An 18,706-nucleotide genomic window follows, 5' to 3' on the forward strand; every position below is an offset into this window, starting at 1 on the left:
AACTACTAATTATAGTCATCATCACCATCATCATCAACAACATTACTACTACTACTACTAATAATAATAATCATTACTATAAACATCATCATTATCATCATCATCATCAACAACAACATTACTACTACTACTAATAATAATCATTACTATAAACATCATCATCATCACCATCAACATTACTACTAACAATAAAAATAATCAATACTACAGTATAATCATCACCATCAACATTACTACTACTAATAATAATAATCATTACTATAATCATCATCATCATCATCATTAACATTACTGTTACTACTACTAATAATAATAATGTGCGCTCCAAATGAACAGAAATACGGCCAAAAGGTTGCATCTCTCTCTCTTTTACTCAATGGATGAGAGAGAGAGAGAGAGAGAGAGAGAGATGTGAGGATGAAGGTGATGTCGTGCCTCCTCCTCCTCCTCCTCCTCTTCCTCTGTCTGCTCCTCGTGCCCGTCTCTCAGCTCCGCAGTACACTGGCGGACAGTACAGCTCGGGACCGGACACACGCGCGCGCGCGCGCACACACACACAGAGACACACACGCGGGACGGGAGCGCGCACGGGCGCGCGCAGAAGGAGGAGAGCACTCGGGTGCTGAAGTCCCACGCACGACAGTAATACTCGCCTCGTCTTCCACACGGGACTCAGTATGAGCTGCTCACGGCTCGGTGTCCGCTAGCTGCTGCGCTCTCACACAGGACGGGAAGCCTTTCAGTCATGGACACTCGAACGTGGATGGTGTTTTGCGCGGCGGTAAGTACAGGGGGACACTTGCCGGGATGGGATGCGATATGAAGTGTTTTCCAGCCTGCAGCACATGACAGTGGAAAAAAAAAAAAATGATAAAGGGAATGTTTTATAGGAGAGGAATGCATGTGAGGAACAATGCACTGAGTCTAGGGATGGATAGATTACTAGACACATACAGAGAGAGAGAGAGAGAGAGAGAGAGAGAGAGAGAGTTGATTTAACTTTTACAACAGAATTCTGCTTACAGTTTTATCTCCAGTGATGCACCAGCAGCAGTGCAGTTCTCATACAGTAAGTGCAGATGATCATTCAGAGTTCAGCCCTGAGGGAGTTGCACATTTCAGGCTTTGCAGATCTGCTGCATTAATAAACACATTCCTGCTGTTGGAGAACTTGTTCCTTCATATCCTGTATTCCCACGATTTCTTCACTTCTATTAGTATGCTTACTCATCATTACTTAATTCCAAAGAACAGGTCCTGTTTTTTTTTTAAAAACTGACTTACCTACTTAATTTACTTATTTTTTTAAGAAAAAAAATGGTAAATAGTTTTTGCTAAAACATATTTGTCTGGATGAAAAATAAAAATAAATCCAAGGAAAGTAAACAAGCACTTGATATGGGACCACAAGTGCATTAATCTCTTTTTTTATAGCAATTCTTTTTTAAATAAAATTTTACATGACGAATAGTATCATTTTCTTTAATTGTGTCCTTCGAGCTGGTCCTTCTTCCCGTTCACATACTTATCATTTGTTAAAACTTAAATTCATCTGGTTGACATGGAAAAAAAAAAAATCAAGAAAAAATAAGCAAGCACTTCATAAAGGACCATGTTTCATGAGACAGGTGCTTTAATCCTACTTTATAGTCAGGTCTTAAACAACAAAGCTCATAACTGACTTACGTTAGACTCAACAAAAGATTTTTTTCTGACATACGATAAAGTTCTCTTGTGATGCATCATAATGCTTTGTGCATCCAACTTGATGTTGGAAGTCTTGTAGACTCTCATAATGTACAAGTGATTATTTTTTGTCTTTAAAAGTTTTACAGTTAATTTTTCTCAATGCCAGTGCTGTTCATTGATGTACAGTGGGAATATGTGTTATATATGTGTTATTAATAATATAAATATTAATATTAACACTAGTGTAAGAGTAGATGCTGTAAGGTTCTGAAGTTGTAACTGTAAACAGAAATCAGTGTTCATAATGAAATCATCTCCCGAGCCCCGAATACATTTCAAGGTCTATTTCGTCTATAGCTTAACCTTATATAATTAACTTATATAATAAACCCTATATATTTAACTTATATTAAGTCGTTACCTGGCACTTTTGTCACTTTTTCCTGTTCCAAAAGTTTTGTGTGCGGTTTCAGTTGTGCACAAGTGTATACCGGTCTATGTATATTATAAGCACTGAGATATGGATAGAAGTGGCAGAACTCTTATGCAGTGTTGGATTCGGTTTTATTCAGTCATTCACGATTTTAAAAGCTGTAGTGTGCTCAGCTCTGGATCAGCTAAACCTGATCTTACACGGCGTAACTGAAGAAGTCCCCATGGGTGGGAGTGTGTGTGTGTGTGTGTGTGTGTGTGTGTGTGTGTGCGCGCATGGTGGGCTTTACTGCAAAATGGACAGCTTGGCTAGAACAGATTTGATCAGCAAAGGGTATTGATACAGTCTGGTTGTTTGGTGCACTACTCACACCACATGTGTGCAGGCTTTTTTTCTCTCTTATCCAGGACAGAATGCATCCCAGTGCAAGGAAACATTTCTGTGGAGGCATTGGGATGCACCCATATTTATGTTTTGCTGCATGCATCAATTTAAAATAGCCTTTATTAGAAAACCCAAATCATCCATTTAAACTATTGCAAAATTCACATCTTCACCCCTTTTTTCAGATGGAATCAATGTGGAAAAAAAAAACTTACATGTTTTTTGTCCTTTTTACATTTTTAACTGGCCAGGGTGTCAACGAGACAATTATTTTTCCCCATATGGTGACCTCATATAAGATATCTTCCTCTGTCTTGTTTCTCAACTCTGCTGCTCTCTTGCGAGGCATGGTTCAGTAGTAACCCATTTACAGAGACACTGAAATGGCATATTAGGTAAAGGAGTGTATGCATGTATTATCTAATGGATATTTTAGTTGGACCATTAAAGACCTTTGAGACATGTTAAGGTAGCATCATGTTAACGAAGGGATAAAAATACGGGACCTTTAAAGTTAGGCATTAGGGTAAGGTGTAAGCAAAGGATCACTGAGATATTATAATGCCAATAAAAGTCAATAAAAGGCTCTTAATAAAGTAAAAGAACGTGGGTGTTTTACAAACAGAAAGAGAAAAGGCAAGATACAGAAAAATATCTGTTTGATTAGTCATACGAACATTAAACAAAGCTTTGAAAGATATGTAACAAAACAAGGGCTTGTCAGCAACTGAACCGGAATGAACTGAACTGAATCGAATTAAGAAGAGGGAAGAAGGAAAAGAGGGAGGGGCAAAGTAGAGAGTAAACGAGGGTGCTAAATTGGTCCCTGCGTCTGGGCATCTGCTTCTGAAAGAAAGTGGGGGTGGTAAGAGGAGTGTGGGGGCAGAAGAGAGTATCGAGGTGCATGCATTAAAAAAAAAATCAGAAAGAGAGAGAGAGAGAGAGAGAAAGTATAAAAATTGTGATTTCAGAGAAGTACAAATTATAGAAGCTTTTCTTCGTCATGTGGTCTTGATAATTGCCTCCTTGTTCCAATTCTTATGTAATCAGCCTTGGTTCACATGACAGGGAAATATTCTGTTTGTATCAAAGGCAGTTTGTGTTTATATGTGCATAAGTTTATATATTTTCCATATGTATGAAAATGCCCATAGATGTGTACATCTTTTAAAGAATAAGCTGAAAGGAGTGAAACGAATGAATAAAACAAGACAAGCTCGGTTAACATATATGGGCACATGCTTGTCCTTTATTTTTCGCTAAGCCTTAGGATTGTGTGTGTGTGTGTGTGTAAATGAAAGCATGTGTGTTTGTGTGGAGCACTCTCAATCATCCAGCACCTGGTTGGTGGACACAATCTTAACTGTCAATCATGAACACACACTGTGCGGTGTTGTCTTGAGCAAACACTTAACTTTAACTGAGAGAATTCAGGCATCACACACACACACTCCCATGTTCTAAGTGAGAAGAGTGTGACCGTATAATTATGCTAGATTTAGATTTAAGTATTCAAGTCACTGGATGATCATTTTCACATGTATGTGCTAACAGCAGGGTTACCAATCATCTTGGGGACATACTGTATATAAATATGTGTGTGTGTAGAAAGTAGCAGTGTGTGGCCCATTAAGGCCTTATTCTCTGACCGATGTAGCGGAAACAGCTGCAAGCAAAATTGTATACCATCCCTCCTGCACACACCCTGATTTATGGACCAAGTGGTGCACTCCATGGGCTTGAGTTCGGCATTTAAAAGCCTCCGTTCCCTCAGATGAGTGAAAGGTCTTACAGGCCACTTATTCTGTGGAGGAGTTAGGGTGTTGCTGAAAAATGAGAGGTCGTGGAGGTCACTTCTAGGTCTTCGTGTGTTAAAGCATGGTGTCTTTTTCATGCTGCCCTTTTTTTACGTCTGATGTCTAATAAACGCCTTGAGATAAATTAAATCTCTGCGTACAAATGAAAGGAATACTCCAGTTCTCAATCATGACTTTTGCAGCACGACAGAGAATAATGTCTTCCTGTACTGTACTATACGGAACTGAGTAATTTCCTGGTAACGGAAGTTGAACAAATATTTATTTAAAATGCATACTTTTGTCAAATTGTTTTATGAATTATTCGCTTAAAGATTTATCAATTAAGCAAAGAAAAAATTAATATAAGTAAAATCTTTAAATATGTAACTAAGTAGTAGTGGTTAAGTCATGGAACTATGGTTCGGAAGGTCCCAGTTTCAAATCCCACGACAACCATGTTGTCCCTGTTGGGCCCTCGAGCAAGGCCCTTAACCCCCACCTGCTCAGATGTATAATGAGATAAAAAGATGTAAGTCGCTCTGGATAAGGGCGTCTGCCTAAGTGTATGTAATGTAAGTTGTTGTAGATCCTGAATGTGCAGCAGGAAAGTGTTCACTCTATCATCTGCAAGTGCAGGTTTGAATCCCATTGATACCACAGCCACAAATGGCCAGGAGACTAAAAAGAAAATTGAAAATACTGCCTAGGTGAGAGGGATGGCACATGCTCTCTTTTATCAATCACAGTCACACTATACAATCATGGCTGTAAGTGTCTATGAGTGTACAGACGAGGACAGATATCCTTATTTTAGTGCTGTCAATCAATTAACAATTTGTATCTAGTTAATCACAGTTAAAGAACTTCCGGGCGCTGACGCAAGTGGCAGGCCATTCAGTAGCGTTAGTCCCTCTTAAAAATTTTTTGTTTTGAAAAAACACTTGTGGTTTATAGGCTTTGTTTATATGCCTTCTATATATAGTGTCGTTTTTTTTGTCCTTAGCATTGCACTAGTAACTTCTGGTCAGTTCTCACATTCCTCTCATGGTTATACTGTATGTAAGACACAGTGTGCAATCATATCTACTACCTGTCTTGGTGTTACGATCCCTATTGATGTTGGAATAAAGAAATGTATGATAATCTGATTAGAGAAACCTATACAGTTTTATATTATCTCAAATATTAACATTTAACAAATGTTAAATTGATGGGTCCAGCACTGCATACAGTGGCGGAGCAGTATGGCAAAACCCACCAATGGCGTCAGACCCAAAAATCAACAACCTAAGCCTAAACCTAAACTGACCCTAAGGTGCCTAAGTTTCATAGAGTACAGTACCTTCGATGTATTCTTGTAAATATTATTTTTTTTTACCCTTGCTACCTTAAAGGAAGCTAACCCGAAGGTAGCACGCGCACAAAACTTTGGTTTTATCCAAACTTCCGTTTAGAAGCTTTGTATAATGAAATTTGCCATTCAGCACACCTGATGATGTTTCCTTTGTCATCTTATTATTTGAGTTAAACTTGCCATTATCACACACTGCCAGGTAACTGTGCTGCGGTTATGGGAAGCCAATAGGGTCAAACTTGTCATTTAGCTAATATTAATATTGACAGCCCTACTGTATTTGTCACATATGCATTACTTGACAGTGAAATTCTGTCCGTCGCATATCATAGCCTGTTAGGAAGTTGGGGTCAGAGCGCAGGTCAGCCGTGATACAGACAGGGTTAAGGGCCTTGCTCAAGGACCCAACAGCTGTGGAGTTGGGGCTTGAACTGGTGACCTTTCAATCAGCCTACTGAGCTACCACTCCACCCTGCACACGGCGTTTTCCTTGGAGTGTGTGACACTGCCCTGTGACGCAGCCTGATCATCAGTTTAAAAAGATATTTCCAAGTGAGTTTTATTAGACCAGTCTTTGGACCAGTCCATGTGGTCTAACCTTTCCTCACACCCTTAGTTCCCACTTGCAGTTAGTTTCTTTTATCTGTTTAAGGTGCAAAAAGAAAAAAGATCCTTCTACTTATTCTGCCATCTTTGATTATACATTAAATTAAATAGAGACATTTTATAAAAGGAAATACCAAAGATCGTTAGTAGCCCTGAGTGTATGGAGGTTGTAGAGTTCACTTGCATTGATATTCTGTCAATGAAGCTAGCATGAAGCCAAGCATATAATGTAAATGACATAACCAAGTTTTGGGTGGAGCTGGTGTAGGGTATTTTCCTAATATAAAAATAAAATCTAATTTGTTTGTTTACAACGAAAGGGACTGTGTTTTTTTCCCACCTTGCCTGTACACCTATCTCGACATGTAAAAATAAATAAAAATTGAGTTTTGCAAAATCAGTCCCCTTTGAAGAACAGTGTTGGTGGTGCTGACTTTAAGCAGTTTGAGAAAACCTTCAGTTGAATCAATGTGATGAAATGACCAACACTGTGCTTGTGGTTGTGTGTGTCTCCATAGGTGGCAGTAGTGTGTGGCTCTACAATAGAATTACCCTCGGAAGAAATCTGTGATTCTGGCACATATACCAACAGTGGTGAATGCTGCATGGAGTGTCCACCAGGGGAGGGGGTAATCAAACCGTGTGGAGAGACTCAAACCGAGTGCAGCCAGTGCCTTGACAGTAAGTACACACACACACACACACACACACACACCCACACCCACACACACACACACAGACACACGGTGTAAAAGGCAGTCATTATGTGGCTTCATGCAGCCTCTTTGATGTGTGTGTGTGAGGCTATGGTTAACAGCATACATGGTGTCTGATTACTTTCATTAGGAGCGTTTTTCTGGGCAGTGCACCATGTCCTGACGGATCTCCTACCTGATCTCCGATGCCTTCGGATCTGTTTTTGCGTTGTTTAGTTGACATGATACTTGGAAAGATAATATGTGGTTGTGTTGGGATGTGCTCTATAGAAACCGCTGACACATTTACTGTGAAGACAATGTCAAATAGTTTGGGCATGTTCTTCCATATTAACTTGCTATCATAAAAAAAAAAAAAAAAAAAACTTCCCTTTGTCCTGTTCTGTAATAAATTCCTCATATAACACCAAGAAAAGACCCAGGGACTAAATAGGCCTCTCTGGGTACCTGAAACAATTGGATCGATGAATAAGATAAAAAAAGCACAAAGGCTTTGAATAGCAGTCCCAGGACAGCTCACTTTTTTTTTTTTTTTTTTTTTGCAGCACCATCGGTGTAGGGTGATTCATGTGAAGAAAGAAATATGACCTTCTCAAGCAGTAGAGCTATCAGCTTTGGGGTGGAGACAAGTCTCATAAAACCCAATTCAGAATTTGATTAAAGCTCATTCTAAAAACTATTAACAAAAACATTTTCTCGGATATGATATGTTTGTGGAGCCGTAAGGTGTGTTTCGGCATCGGATAGCTTTAAGGGATTGAACTTTTGAAGTCTAGATATTCATTTGCTGTTGCATACACTTTATATTTATTAAGGCAACTAGTTATGTTTTTTTAAATTATTATTATTTTTATTATTATGCCAGCTAACGTCAGAGATTCCGAATAAAATGTTCAATACTTTTCAACATTCCTTGGCTCTTTAAATGGGTTAATAATTTTAATCCATTATTATGATTTCAGGCATTTCTGTACTTACTTTTTTTGGGAGAATCCTGTATGGCTATGGGAGTGGTGGCTCAGGTGGCTCAGGTGGCTAAGGCTCTAAGTTGTTGATTTGAGGATCTTTAGATCCGGGTTCAAGCCCCACTGTTGGTGGATTGCTACACCCCATACTACCCCAGCAACTACACACAGTGCTGATCCCAAGCCCAGATAAAATGGGAGGGTTGTGTCAGGAAGGGCATCTGGCGTAAAACCTGTGCCAAGTTGTGTGTGGATCAGATTGTCCGCTGTGGTGACTCCTGGATAGGGGCTTTTATTGAAAGAATAAAAGAGTTGTGTATGTTCAACTGTTTAATGAGAACTCACTGATCAAAGATCCCCTTGAAAATCCAACACCAAACCATCATTACCATCAAATTGGGTTATAAAAAGATTTTACCGACCTGGATCTTCCATCTAATATACAGGATATATTGGTCCATATTAAGTTTGTACTGTAGACGACATGGATTAACACTTTCGATTTGGTCGATAAATATGCAATGTGTATTTAAACTGATTCGATTCCTGACATTACACTCTCATTTGCACTTAAGTGTGTGTCTCACAGTGATGTCACACAGTGTCAAGTCCGAACACCGTCGAAAAATTCTGGCTGCCCTACTGGTAATTACATGTATACATTATGGCATGATCCACGTGACTGCTTTGCAATTCTGAAGCTTGTAATTACTGTAATCATGTCATAATGTGAATGTCCTATACTTATCATGGAAGTCAGTAAAAGTAGTGTTGTTAGAGTTACAAAGTGTGGGAGTCACAAAAATGATCCAGGCAAAACACACTCTACATAAAAGTGCTCTATACAAGTGTGAACATACTGTAGGCTTAAATGGAAAACTTGGGATAAACCACCTTTCACATTTCCTATTGTTCGAGTAATGGCTTATAATTGGACTATTCAACACCACTCAGTTTTCCTACTGGAAAAAAAAAAAAAAAAAAAAAAAAAAATATATATATATATATATATATATATATATATATTTGTGTCAATTTCTGTAAAATATGCTGTTGAAGTAATATTAAATTAAATAGTGTTGTGTTGGGCCAGAGCTTCTTAAAACATTTAGGCATTTGGCTGCTTAAATCTCTAGAACAGCTTAAATCTATCTTGACACATTTTATGTTTCTTTGGAACTGCCCTGGAGCAATCAACATAATTATTCCCTCAATTGGTGTTTTGATAATGGGGATTAACAGCACTGTACAACACATTATTCCAAAATCTGCCATATCAAATGTTCAGTGAGTCGAAATCTAGTGAATGTGATGGCCATAGCACCAGGATAGAAATATTTAATCAGTTAGATCACTGATAAATCACTCGACCTTCTAAGGGGACAACTGAAGCCAAACCATGAATTCTCCACAAAGTGTAACAGCGCTGTTTTTTTGTAAATTTTAAATTGTCACATTTCTATATCGGGAAACAACCAAAATGACTATAATATAGGATACATACACACATATCACAGACCAGCCATAACATCAACACAACATACTACAGCATTTACAAGTTACTGATAAATATCAATTACATACCAATAAACTGGTGACACGATCACAGGCAACCAAGGCTCATTTATGCAACAGCTAGGCAATGCAGCACAAATCGCCAACACTGCCATGATAGAATGGCACCAGAACACTCAGTGCACTACAGCCTGCCAGACATGGCCCCACACCTGCCTGCAAACTCCCCAGATACCATTCCGAACAAGCATCCATTTGGGTTTTAATGTTATGGCTGATCTGTGCATACAGTATGTACTGTATATGTGAGACAGACAGAAAACAGTATAATTGGTAATTTTTAGAAAAAAAGAATTTAGATAAAAATATATAGAAAGATACTGAATAAAATGATCCGTCCACTCTCTGTCTCTCTTTTTTCTCTTACTCTCTCGCTGTTCCCTAAGCAGACACTGAATGTTCCCTAAGCAGATATGATTATTGTCACATATCCCTCATCTAAAGACTGAACAAAACCCCCTCCCAGTTGTGATTGAGTCTGTGTTTATAGTCACACTTTGTACTCACTTAATGAAGTGGAAATAAAGGTGTTCAGTAGCGCAGCTCTTTCACACCAACAAGGTCTTACAGTCTGGAACTCCAGCTGATTGGTAATAGTGAGAATTTGGCAAAAACACCTTCATTTAATGAGGCATTTACAGACAGGTGAGAAATGAAACTGTGACCCGGTATGCTTGCCTGATACATACATTATCTGTATAAGAAAATTAAAGGTTAAGGCGTTCGATTACTGCCTCAGGTCTGTGTGCGTGGAGTTTTCATGTTCTCCCTGTGCTTGGTGGGTTTCCTCAGGCTTCCTTCCAGAGTCCTAAGCCATGCACAATAGGCTAAATAGGTATTCCTAAATTGCCCATAGTGTGTGTGCATGTGTGCTATGCGTGCCCCACCCCTAAGGGTTACCAAAATGAAAAATTTGAAGACTGTGCTTTAACATTAGCCAGTTACATTGTTACTTACACAAACAGGTCAGCAGATGAGTTGTTAAAATGCATTTTCTTTATACCGTTACTTACACAAACAGGTCAGCAGATGAGTTGTTAAAATGCATTTTTTTAATACCGTTTTTACATCCTATTTCTTTTGCTTTTTTTTTTTTTTTTAATGATGATTGTTATTGTAAACTTGCCCAAATACATGTAATTACGAACAATTCCAATTGCAAATGCAAGCAGTTAAATGTTTTTAGTTAAAACGACTTCGGTCATTTGGATCCTTCTGGTGCATGTTGCACTGGGTCATAGGCCATAAGTCAGTCCATTAACTCTACTCAAGAGAGTAATCTCCTGCAATCACAATAATAAAGGTAATGAACACACCATTTTGCAATATACACTCATTTTCACGGCAGGTATGAATGCCTGTATGTGCTGTTCCTGTCACTGTTCTGGCAGTGTGATGGGAAACACAGCAGGAACTTGAAATATATAATTCTAGCATTATTGTTAGTTGCATATGCAAATACATAAACACAATACATAAGCTATTTATATTTCAGTTCTAGCATAGGAATTTCTTTGCACAAGAATTTTCTAAGATACAGTACTGTAAGAGTGAACACAAGTAGAACAAGCCGAGTACTCGCACCATTAAAGCATGCCACGTGTCATATGTAGGTCAGAGTGATAAAGTGAATGCTGGTTTGTAGAGCTGAGAGTGCTGATCTGTCAGAACCCCAAAGCTGTAAGATGTTGTAGTGACCCATTCATAATTAATAAAAAAAATAAGCATACATGAAGAGAGTGAGAGAGGTGCATTGTTAGCTGACTAGACAGTTTTGGAGAACATTAGACCCTCGTTTTGCTTGTCCATATGCCAAGCAAACAAATAGGCCAGTTTGGTCTCAGCTTTAATTGGTCAGCACCAACTCTGAATATGTTTATGTGAGTGTGGGCAAAATCCGTTCCCGCCAGCATGGTTCGAGGGCAGCTGGCTTTGTATTTGCATTACAAGACTTTTGGTATTGCAGCTATGTGTGGCAGATGATGAAAGGGTGTATTTGTTGTGTGCATCATTGCCCCCCCCCCTCTCCACCCCCCTTGTGTAGCAGCTTGTGGCCTTCTCATTCATGGCATGTACAGATGTTTAGATGTAATGGCTACCATCAGTGTGTTGCCCTCGTTATTCAGTGTAAATAGACCCTTCCGGATCTCTCACGTCGATATGACGCATTTTAAACCTCGGGGTAAAAATAGAGTTTTGCTAACTGCCCGGATGCATTTGTCTTTTTTTTTTTTTTTTTTTTTTGCATGTGTGATGTTGTTTTATAATAGACTCCATTCACAAGCCATGGAATCATTTAAACATCCTACATTAGAGAAATGAATACTGGGGAAGGCCTGTTTCGAATAAGAATTTGGCCTTTTTTCCTAGCTAATCAAACAAGAGCAGTGGAGGGGGGCTTATTGGTTTGCAGATTGACTCAATTTCATTTTTCAGTGAATTTATACCAGATGCAATCCTGGACCTAACAAGGCATACTAAAATAGCTATTGCTCTATAAGTAGGTCTATGACTATAACTGTGACAGAGTGAATGATCATATGAATAGTATGGTAATAGATTATTTGGGAGTCAGAAAGGGGGGGAGGGTGGGTAGAAATTGTGCTTGTGTATCAAATATGGAAAAGCAAGCCAATATCATTCATTCATTCATTCATTCCCTCTTAACATGCTCACAAAGAAATCATAAGCAATGCCTAACAAATCAATGCCTTTTTAAACTTTCCCTGGGGAAATAGAAACAACACTATTAGTTAAACAGACCCCAGTGTAGGTTGAGATATCGCTTTGTGGGAAATCAATTTACAAATATATTTAATAAAATAAATATATTGAAAGAAATTATAAATTCACAGAAAAAGCCAACTTTTTGTGTGTACATAGGTATATCAGATCCAAACCACTTAAAACATTCGATCCACTTTTTTGGACCCCAAATAGGGAACCATGCATACAGTATAAAGTTTATACTCTCTTAAGTGTGTTCTGTTATTCTGCATAATCAAACGTCCCGGGTTTGACTTAAACATCCCTTATATCTATGTATTGTATGAACAAGGGTGTATGATTTGTGTTTTGGGTGGAGGAGCTAGGTGTATCTGGGATTTTGCTCTAGGCTTTTTCACATCAAAAATATTTAGCTGTTAACTTCCAAACTGACTGCCATTTTGCAATGAACAACCCCCTGGTTAACTATAATCATTAATCTTAAATGTTTCCTCTTCTGTAACCCTACAGACAAAAAACAGAAGAAGTTCTAAATGTGTGTATATGTGTGTGAGTGTGTGTTTACCGGTCTTGTGGAGTTCTGTAATCCACCTGCACTGCAGATTGTGAGATTTTTTTTTCTTTCCAACATACCTGACTTAAATATTTGCTGTGCATCATGACATGACTTGGAAACACACAAGGGTTTGTTCAAGCCGCTGAAATCCACGATTATCATGTCTACAGTAGGTCCCAGCCTTATGGTCAATCTGACCCTCCCAAACTTAAAAATAAATAAACTATCATTTTTTAAATTCAGTTTTATCTGTATAATGCTTTTAAGAATGGACATACCAACAAAAATTAGATTGAGAAAATGTGAATTTCCAATGAGTGAGCAAGAGGCAGATCTAGATTCTGTTGGAGCTCGAGGCATAGATTTGCAGGGGGCCTCTCTAACCAGCATTCATCACCATTATCTTATAAAAATAAACAAGTTTGTCAGCCATTAGGGGTCCCCTACTTTCCTGGGGCCCGAAAGGAGTTGCCTACCTTGCCTGTTGATAAGCAGTGCCTCTGGATACTGGATAAGGGGATTACAGTATACATCATTACACTAAACTGTATATAGTTGTATACTGTAGTATGGAAATACTATGACAATTGTCTTCTTTTAATTCTTGGTATGGCAAGTGGTTTGTAGGTATCCATGTGAGATTAATAAAATTTAAGACAAACTATATTTAATCCAGTAATCATGACTATCATTAGCTAATAATTTGTAAATGATGTTCTAAACATAATTTGATGATGTTCTAAACATAATCTTTAAATTGTCTTGTATCATGATGATTTCGTATTTGCATTGCAAAGCATTTTTAACGATATACAAAAAGCCAGAAGGGGTTTGTTAAAAGAATCCGTTACATATTTAAACCATGAATCTGGCAAGCCTTCTGAACTCTCTTACTCATTGTCTATACCACTTTATCCTGTATACAGGGTCACAGGGGGCCTGAAGCATATGCCAGAAGACTTAGGGCATGAGGTGGGGTAAAACCTGTGCGTAATACGAATCCATTGCAGAGCACACATGTACATAAAACACAAACACACGTGCTTATTTACACTCTATGGGCAATTTGGGAAAGCCAGTTAGCCTAATCTGCAAGTCTTTGGATTGTAGGAGGAAACCCACCAAACACGGGGAGAACATGCAAACACAGCCCCTGGGTGGGAGCAGGGTGACAGTGCTAACCACTAAGCCTCTGTGACGCCGGAATTCATTAAAGTAACCTCCTTAAACTATGTCTTCCTCTAAACTTCAGCACCAGAGTCATTATAGATGCCCCATGCAAAATCCTTTTTGCGCACTGACATCACTACTGCGAATAATTGATTGACTTTCTAATTATAACCGCAAATAATGCTGCAAGAATGTGCAATATTATTGCTGTATTTTTGGAAGACCATACCAAAACTCCAGCTGATGGTGCAGCTTCCTGTATACAATTCCTAAATACAATAATTTATATAGCATTAGTGCTAACTGCTTAACCAACCCTTTAGCTGACTTGCTAGCATTTTGGCGATGCTAGTTAATGATAGCTAAGTTTGTGATGCCTTTCATGCTACAGTAGAAAGCTATCTAATGTATTTATCCCTACCTAGCTAACAGATAGCTAACTTAGTCACCATGAGCAAGCTAATCAAAAACATTGGCGATAGTTTGCTAGCTCTAAAAAATAATTAAACTACGTTTTAATTGTTTTTTAAAAATGTGTCAAGTCCTTTTTAAGAGTAAATTTTTCTACCCAGGTGACTGTACTTTCCTGTGTAACCTGTCAAGATTTTTAGTCAGATTAATTTATGAGAGAAGTGAATGAGAGAGGCTAGTGTAAAAATGACTGTACAGTTTATAGGAGTTTGTAAGGCGATAACAGGAACTAATTTGTCTCATCTTGCTGACATTTCAAATCATGCAACTATGCAAACAAACTATAACTGAATAAACTTAATGAAGTGACATATTTTGATTAATACAAAAAATAAGATATATAAAACAGGTGGCTTAGTGGTTAGCACTGTCAACTTGCACCTACAGCGTCTGGGTTTGATTCCCACTTCAGTGTGCATGGGGTTTACATGTTCTCCCTTGCTTGGTGGGTTTCCTCTGACAGTCCAAAGACATGCAGATTAGGCTAATTGGCAGTACCAAATTTTCCCACAGTGTGTGAATGAACGTGTAAGTGTGCCCTGTGATGGATTGCCACCCCATTTAGGGTGTACTCCCCGCTTTGTGCCCTAAGTCTCCTAGGATAGACCCCAGGATAGATTATTATCTTTTTATTAGTCCCAGGTGGTTAATATATATTTTTTTGTAACAGCACTAACTGAAGTGCTTTATTTCTTACGTATTCGTAACTGAAGTGTGTGAAACTTGTTGAGTGTCTGAGTGTCTAAGTGTATTCATGATCGCAGTTTCCTTAATGCAATGCAACTGTCTTTCACTCTGAGCTTTTAGATAATGCAGTGCAACTGTACTTCACTCTGAGTCCTTGTGTCTATACACAACGATCGATCCTTTAATGAGATAAACAAAAGCACTGTCCGAACAAACACACACAGAAAATCAGATCAATGTGGGCGACCTTTCCAGCGACGCCCAGTAAGCACTATTATCCACATTACTCCTCTTCCATCTTTTCTGCCATTTTCCTCCTCTGTTTCACCATCGCACTAAGTTCATTCACTTGTCTTTCCTCTCCAGTTTCATCGTGTACTTTTCTAACTATAATCATCCATCCATCCTTCCTTCCTTCCTGATCTCTCCTCAGGAAGTCTTTAAAAGCTTAGTAGCTATTAATTGTTATACATTGACTCAGTTTTGTTGTTTATCACCTACAGTATGATATTTCTGTCTTTCAGTCATTCATCTCTCTCTCTCTCTCTCTCTCTCTCTCTCTCTCTCTCTCGCTCTCTCTCTCAAGTTCTCTTAAATTCATTTGTAAGTCATGCCCTATCTGACTAAGGTCATTTTAAGAATCATACACCAATCAGCCATAACATAACGAACACTGACAGGTGGAGTAAACAACACTGATCATCAGCTGTACACCAGCAGACTGGTGATAGTATCATGGCCATTCGAGGCTCAAACCCAAAGAAAAGCCAATGTAGCACAAACTGGCAAAAAAGTTAATGCTGGCCATAAAAAAAGGCACCAAAACTCACGATGCACCACAGCCTACCGCTCCCGGTGCCCAGCAGGCAAAGAACCCAAGGTCCAAACTGCTCGGATCCCAATTCGATCGAGCACCAATGGGATGCACCAGTCAAACAAGTTGATCCTCACAGGCCCCCACCGCACCCCACAGCACCCAAAGGATCCACTGTCAACTTCCTAGTGCCAGCCACCAAATACAAAACCCCAGAGGCCCTGCGGAGACATGTCCCAATGGCAACAAAGGGAACCCAAAACCTAGGTGGTTAAAAGTTAATCGTTTTAAGATTATGGCTGATCGGTGTAAGTTTCCAGGTAGTTTAAACTTTAAGCTCTAGAAGTGCAGTGTCCTGCATTTCCTACATCCTCTATATTAGTCTTTAAAAATGCTTTAGCTTCTAGAAGTACTAATATTTCTACTGTGAAATGGTTTTCATCGTTACTCTTAATACTTTTGGTTATTCGGTTATATCTTCAGTACATGCTTTATATGCATGTCAATATGCACTATGCACACAGATACACTTATTAATACACTTATTCACATGTAGGGGTGATTGGGATGTGTGAGTGAACCTGCGAGAAAAACACTGGGATACTGGAATACATGATAAACTCTACAGTCTATTATTACTATTATTTTATGAATGCATACATCAAAATCTCTATAACTGTGTTTTTTGCCCCCGTGCAGGTGAGACCTACTCGGACCAGTACAGTCACACAGACATCTGTCATCCCTGTACAGAGTGCACTGGGCTCATGCGCATGGAAACCCCATGCACCGACTCAAATGACGCAGTGTGCGTGTGTGATTACGGCTACTACATGAATGACCTGACAGGCAGCTGCGAGCCGTGCACAGTCTGTCCACGTGGTCAGGGGGTCTACACGCGCTGTGAGCCTAACCATGACACGAAGTGTGAGCCATGTGAGGATGATACCTACTCAGACCAAGAGAGTACGCTGGATCCCTGCATGCCCTGCACCATCTGCAACGACGGCTCAGAAGAATTAGAAACACTGAGGGAGTGCTCGCCCACAGCAGATGCCCTGTGTTATGGTGAGAGACATGTACTGTATTTTCCAGGCTATAAGGGCACTCTTACAATGAAGTGTATTTAAATCGGACCCTGATGTGTTTACTCAGTGTGCTCTGTTTGGACTAGAACAATCAGACTCGAAGATAAGCTTAGTGTTTTTTAAGAGTCTTTCAGTTTCAAAAGCATCATGGAAATGCATACAAATATTTAATTTAATGTAGTTTCATTTGTATAGCGGAAATAGACATTTTCACAAGCAGCTTTACAGAAACATATACATTCTGGGTATTATATTTATATTGATAAATTTGGCCCCAATAAGCAAGCTAAAGGTGAAAGCAGCAAAGAAAAACTCCCTGAGGGAGAAACAAAAGGAAGAAACTTTCAAAGGAACCAGACTCATCAACAATTGTGACAAATTTTCCTATATAACTGTTTAACCAGGAACTTATGAGCAACTTATGAATATGAGTCATTTTTGAATTCATTAGTTTAAAATTCGATTTTGTTTATCGGCTCTTAAATAATGGAGACTTGACTCCAAATCTGTTATAGCGTTAAAAAGGTTCAATCTGATATCAAAGGACATCTCAAGTAACCATGTCTACTTTAGAGTTGACGTTTTTTGCTCCAGTTTTGGAGACCACACACATGGATTGATAATTACCTGATGAGTCAGATGTTAGTGCTGAGAAAATACAAAGATGTACACCAAAGTGGTCCGGCAAGCCTAGCAAGATTTGATTTTGCTGCAAAATACAAAGCAATGTTTTTATTTTCACGGATAGCATGTTAAATTTTCATACTATCAATTTTAGTCTACCAAAAAGCAGATTGTGATTATTTTAACTATACTGTAAGAGATTTTTACTCAAAAGTTTGTAACTAAATGCAAGAAGTAAAAGAGCAGAAAAGGAACCTCTTTACGAAGTGCATTAGACACTAGACAAGCCGTCTATAATTTGAGATTTAAAATAGTCTTTATGCTTCACTCAACAATTAACAACAATTGTACCCTTCTTTACATATTTTTAATCCATTTATTAGTAATCTTAGTTCATGCACACCAATCAGCCATGACATTACAACATATTGTGTACGTAGGTGCCACCTACTGTAGGGTTCTTATTTCACCTGGGTAGCTCTAGGCCCTCTGGTGCAGGACTCTTCTGGTGTCCTGCTGTCCACCAGGATGCTGGCAGTGGATGAGTGATGTGGGTTGCAGAGTGGGGTCTTGCTGGATTGGACTTGGTGCATCCCATGAATGCTTCATTAGATTGGGATCTGGAGAGCTTGGAGGGCAGGTTGTTGGCCCTGAGTTCTTGCCTGGTGGGCTCTGTGTGTTCTGGTGCCTTTCTATAAGCCATAGATAAGCCTTGGGTAGCCATGGTCCTGTCACCAGTTTATTGGTATTTACAGTAATAGATCATCATTGTTAATGTTATGAGGTATTATTATTATTATGGTTGATTAGTGTATACATTCCTATGAATTAGCTGTTATTATAGAAACAATAATTAATTAAAAGGAGTCTCCTAATATAAACCTGAGATTATTAGTCTTGCATCCAGCACTAGTGTCAGAGCTGCTGTAATAGAAAATTATTAACACCAATACAATATCTTTAAAACAATTAATTGTTAAATACCGGTGTAAAGAACAGTCCAAACGCTCACTTGGGAAAATGTTCTCGTAGTTAAAAAAAAAAAAAA

The 18,706-nt window shown here is 38.7% G+C and overlaps 1 protein-coding gene across 1 annotated transcript in view; it reads left to right on the forward strand.

Annotated features, from left to right (window-relative positions):
* Window positions 1–577: 577 nt before the first annotated feature.
* ngfra (nerve growth factor receptor a (TNFR superfamily, member 16)) overlaps window positions 578–18,706 on the forward strand; it is a 51,862-nt gene continuing 33,733 nt past the window's right edge. The window contains exons 1-3 of the mRNA XM_053515146.1: window positions 578–781; window positions 6,784–6,946; window positions 16,646–17,014. Coding sequence (XP_053371121.1) covers window positions 746–781; window positions 6,784–6,946; window positions 16,646–17,014 — 568 coding nt within the window. The 5' untranslated portion in view covers window positions 578–745. The remainder of the gene's footprint in view (window positions 782–6,783; window positions 6,947–16,645; window positions 17,015–18,706) is intronic.

The sequence above is a fragment of the Clarias gariepinus genome, chromosome 16, assembly GCF_024256425.1.
Source record: "Clarias gariepinus isolate MV-2021 ecotype Netherlands chromosome 16, CGAR_prim_01v2, whole genome shotgun sequence".
In the NCBI taxonomy this organism is placed as follows: Eukaryota; Metazoa; Chordata; class Actinopteri; order Siluriformes; family Clariidae; genus Clarias; species Clarias gariepinus.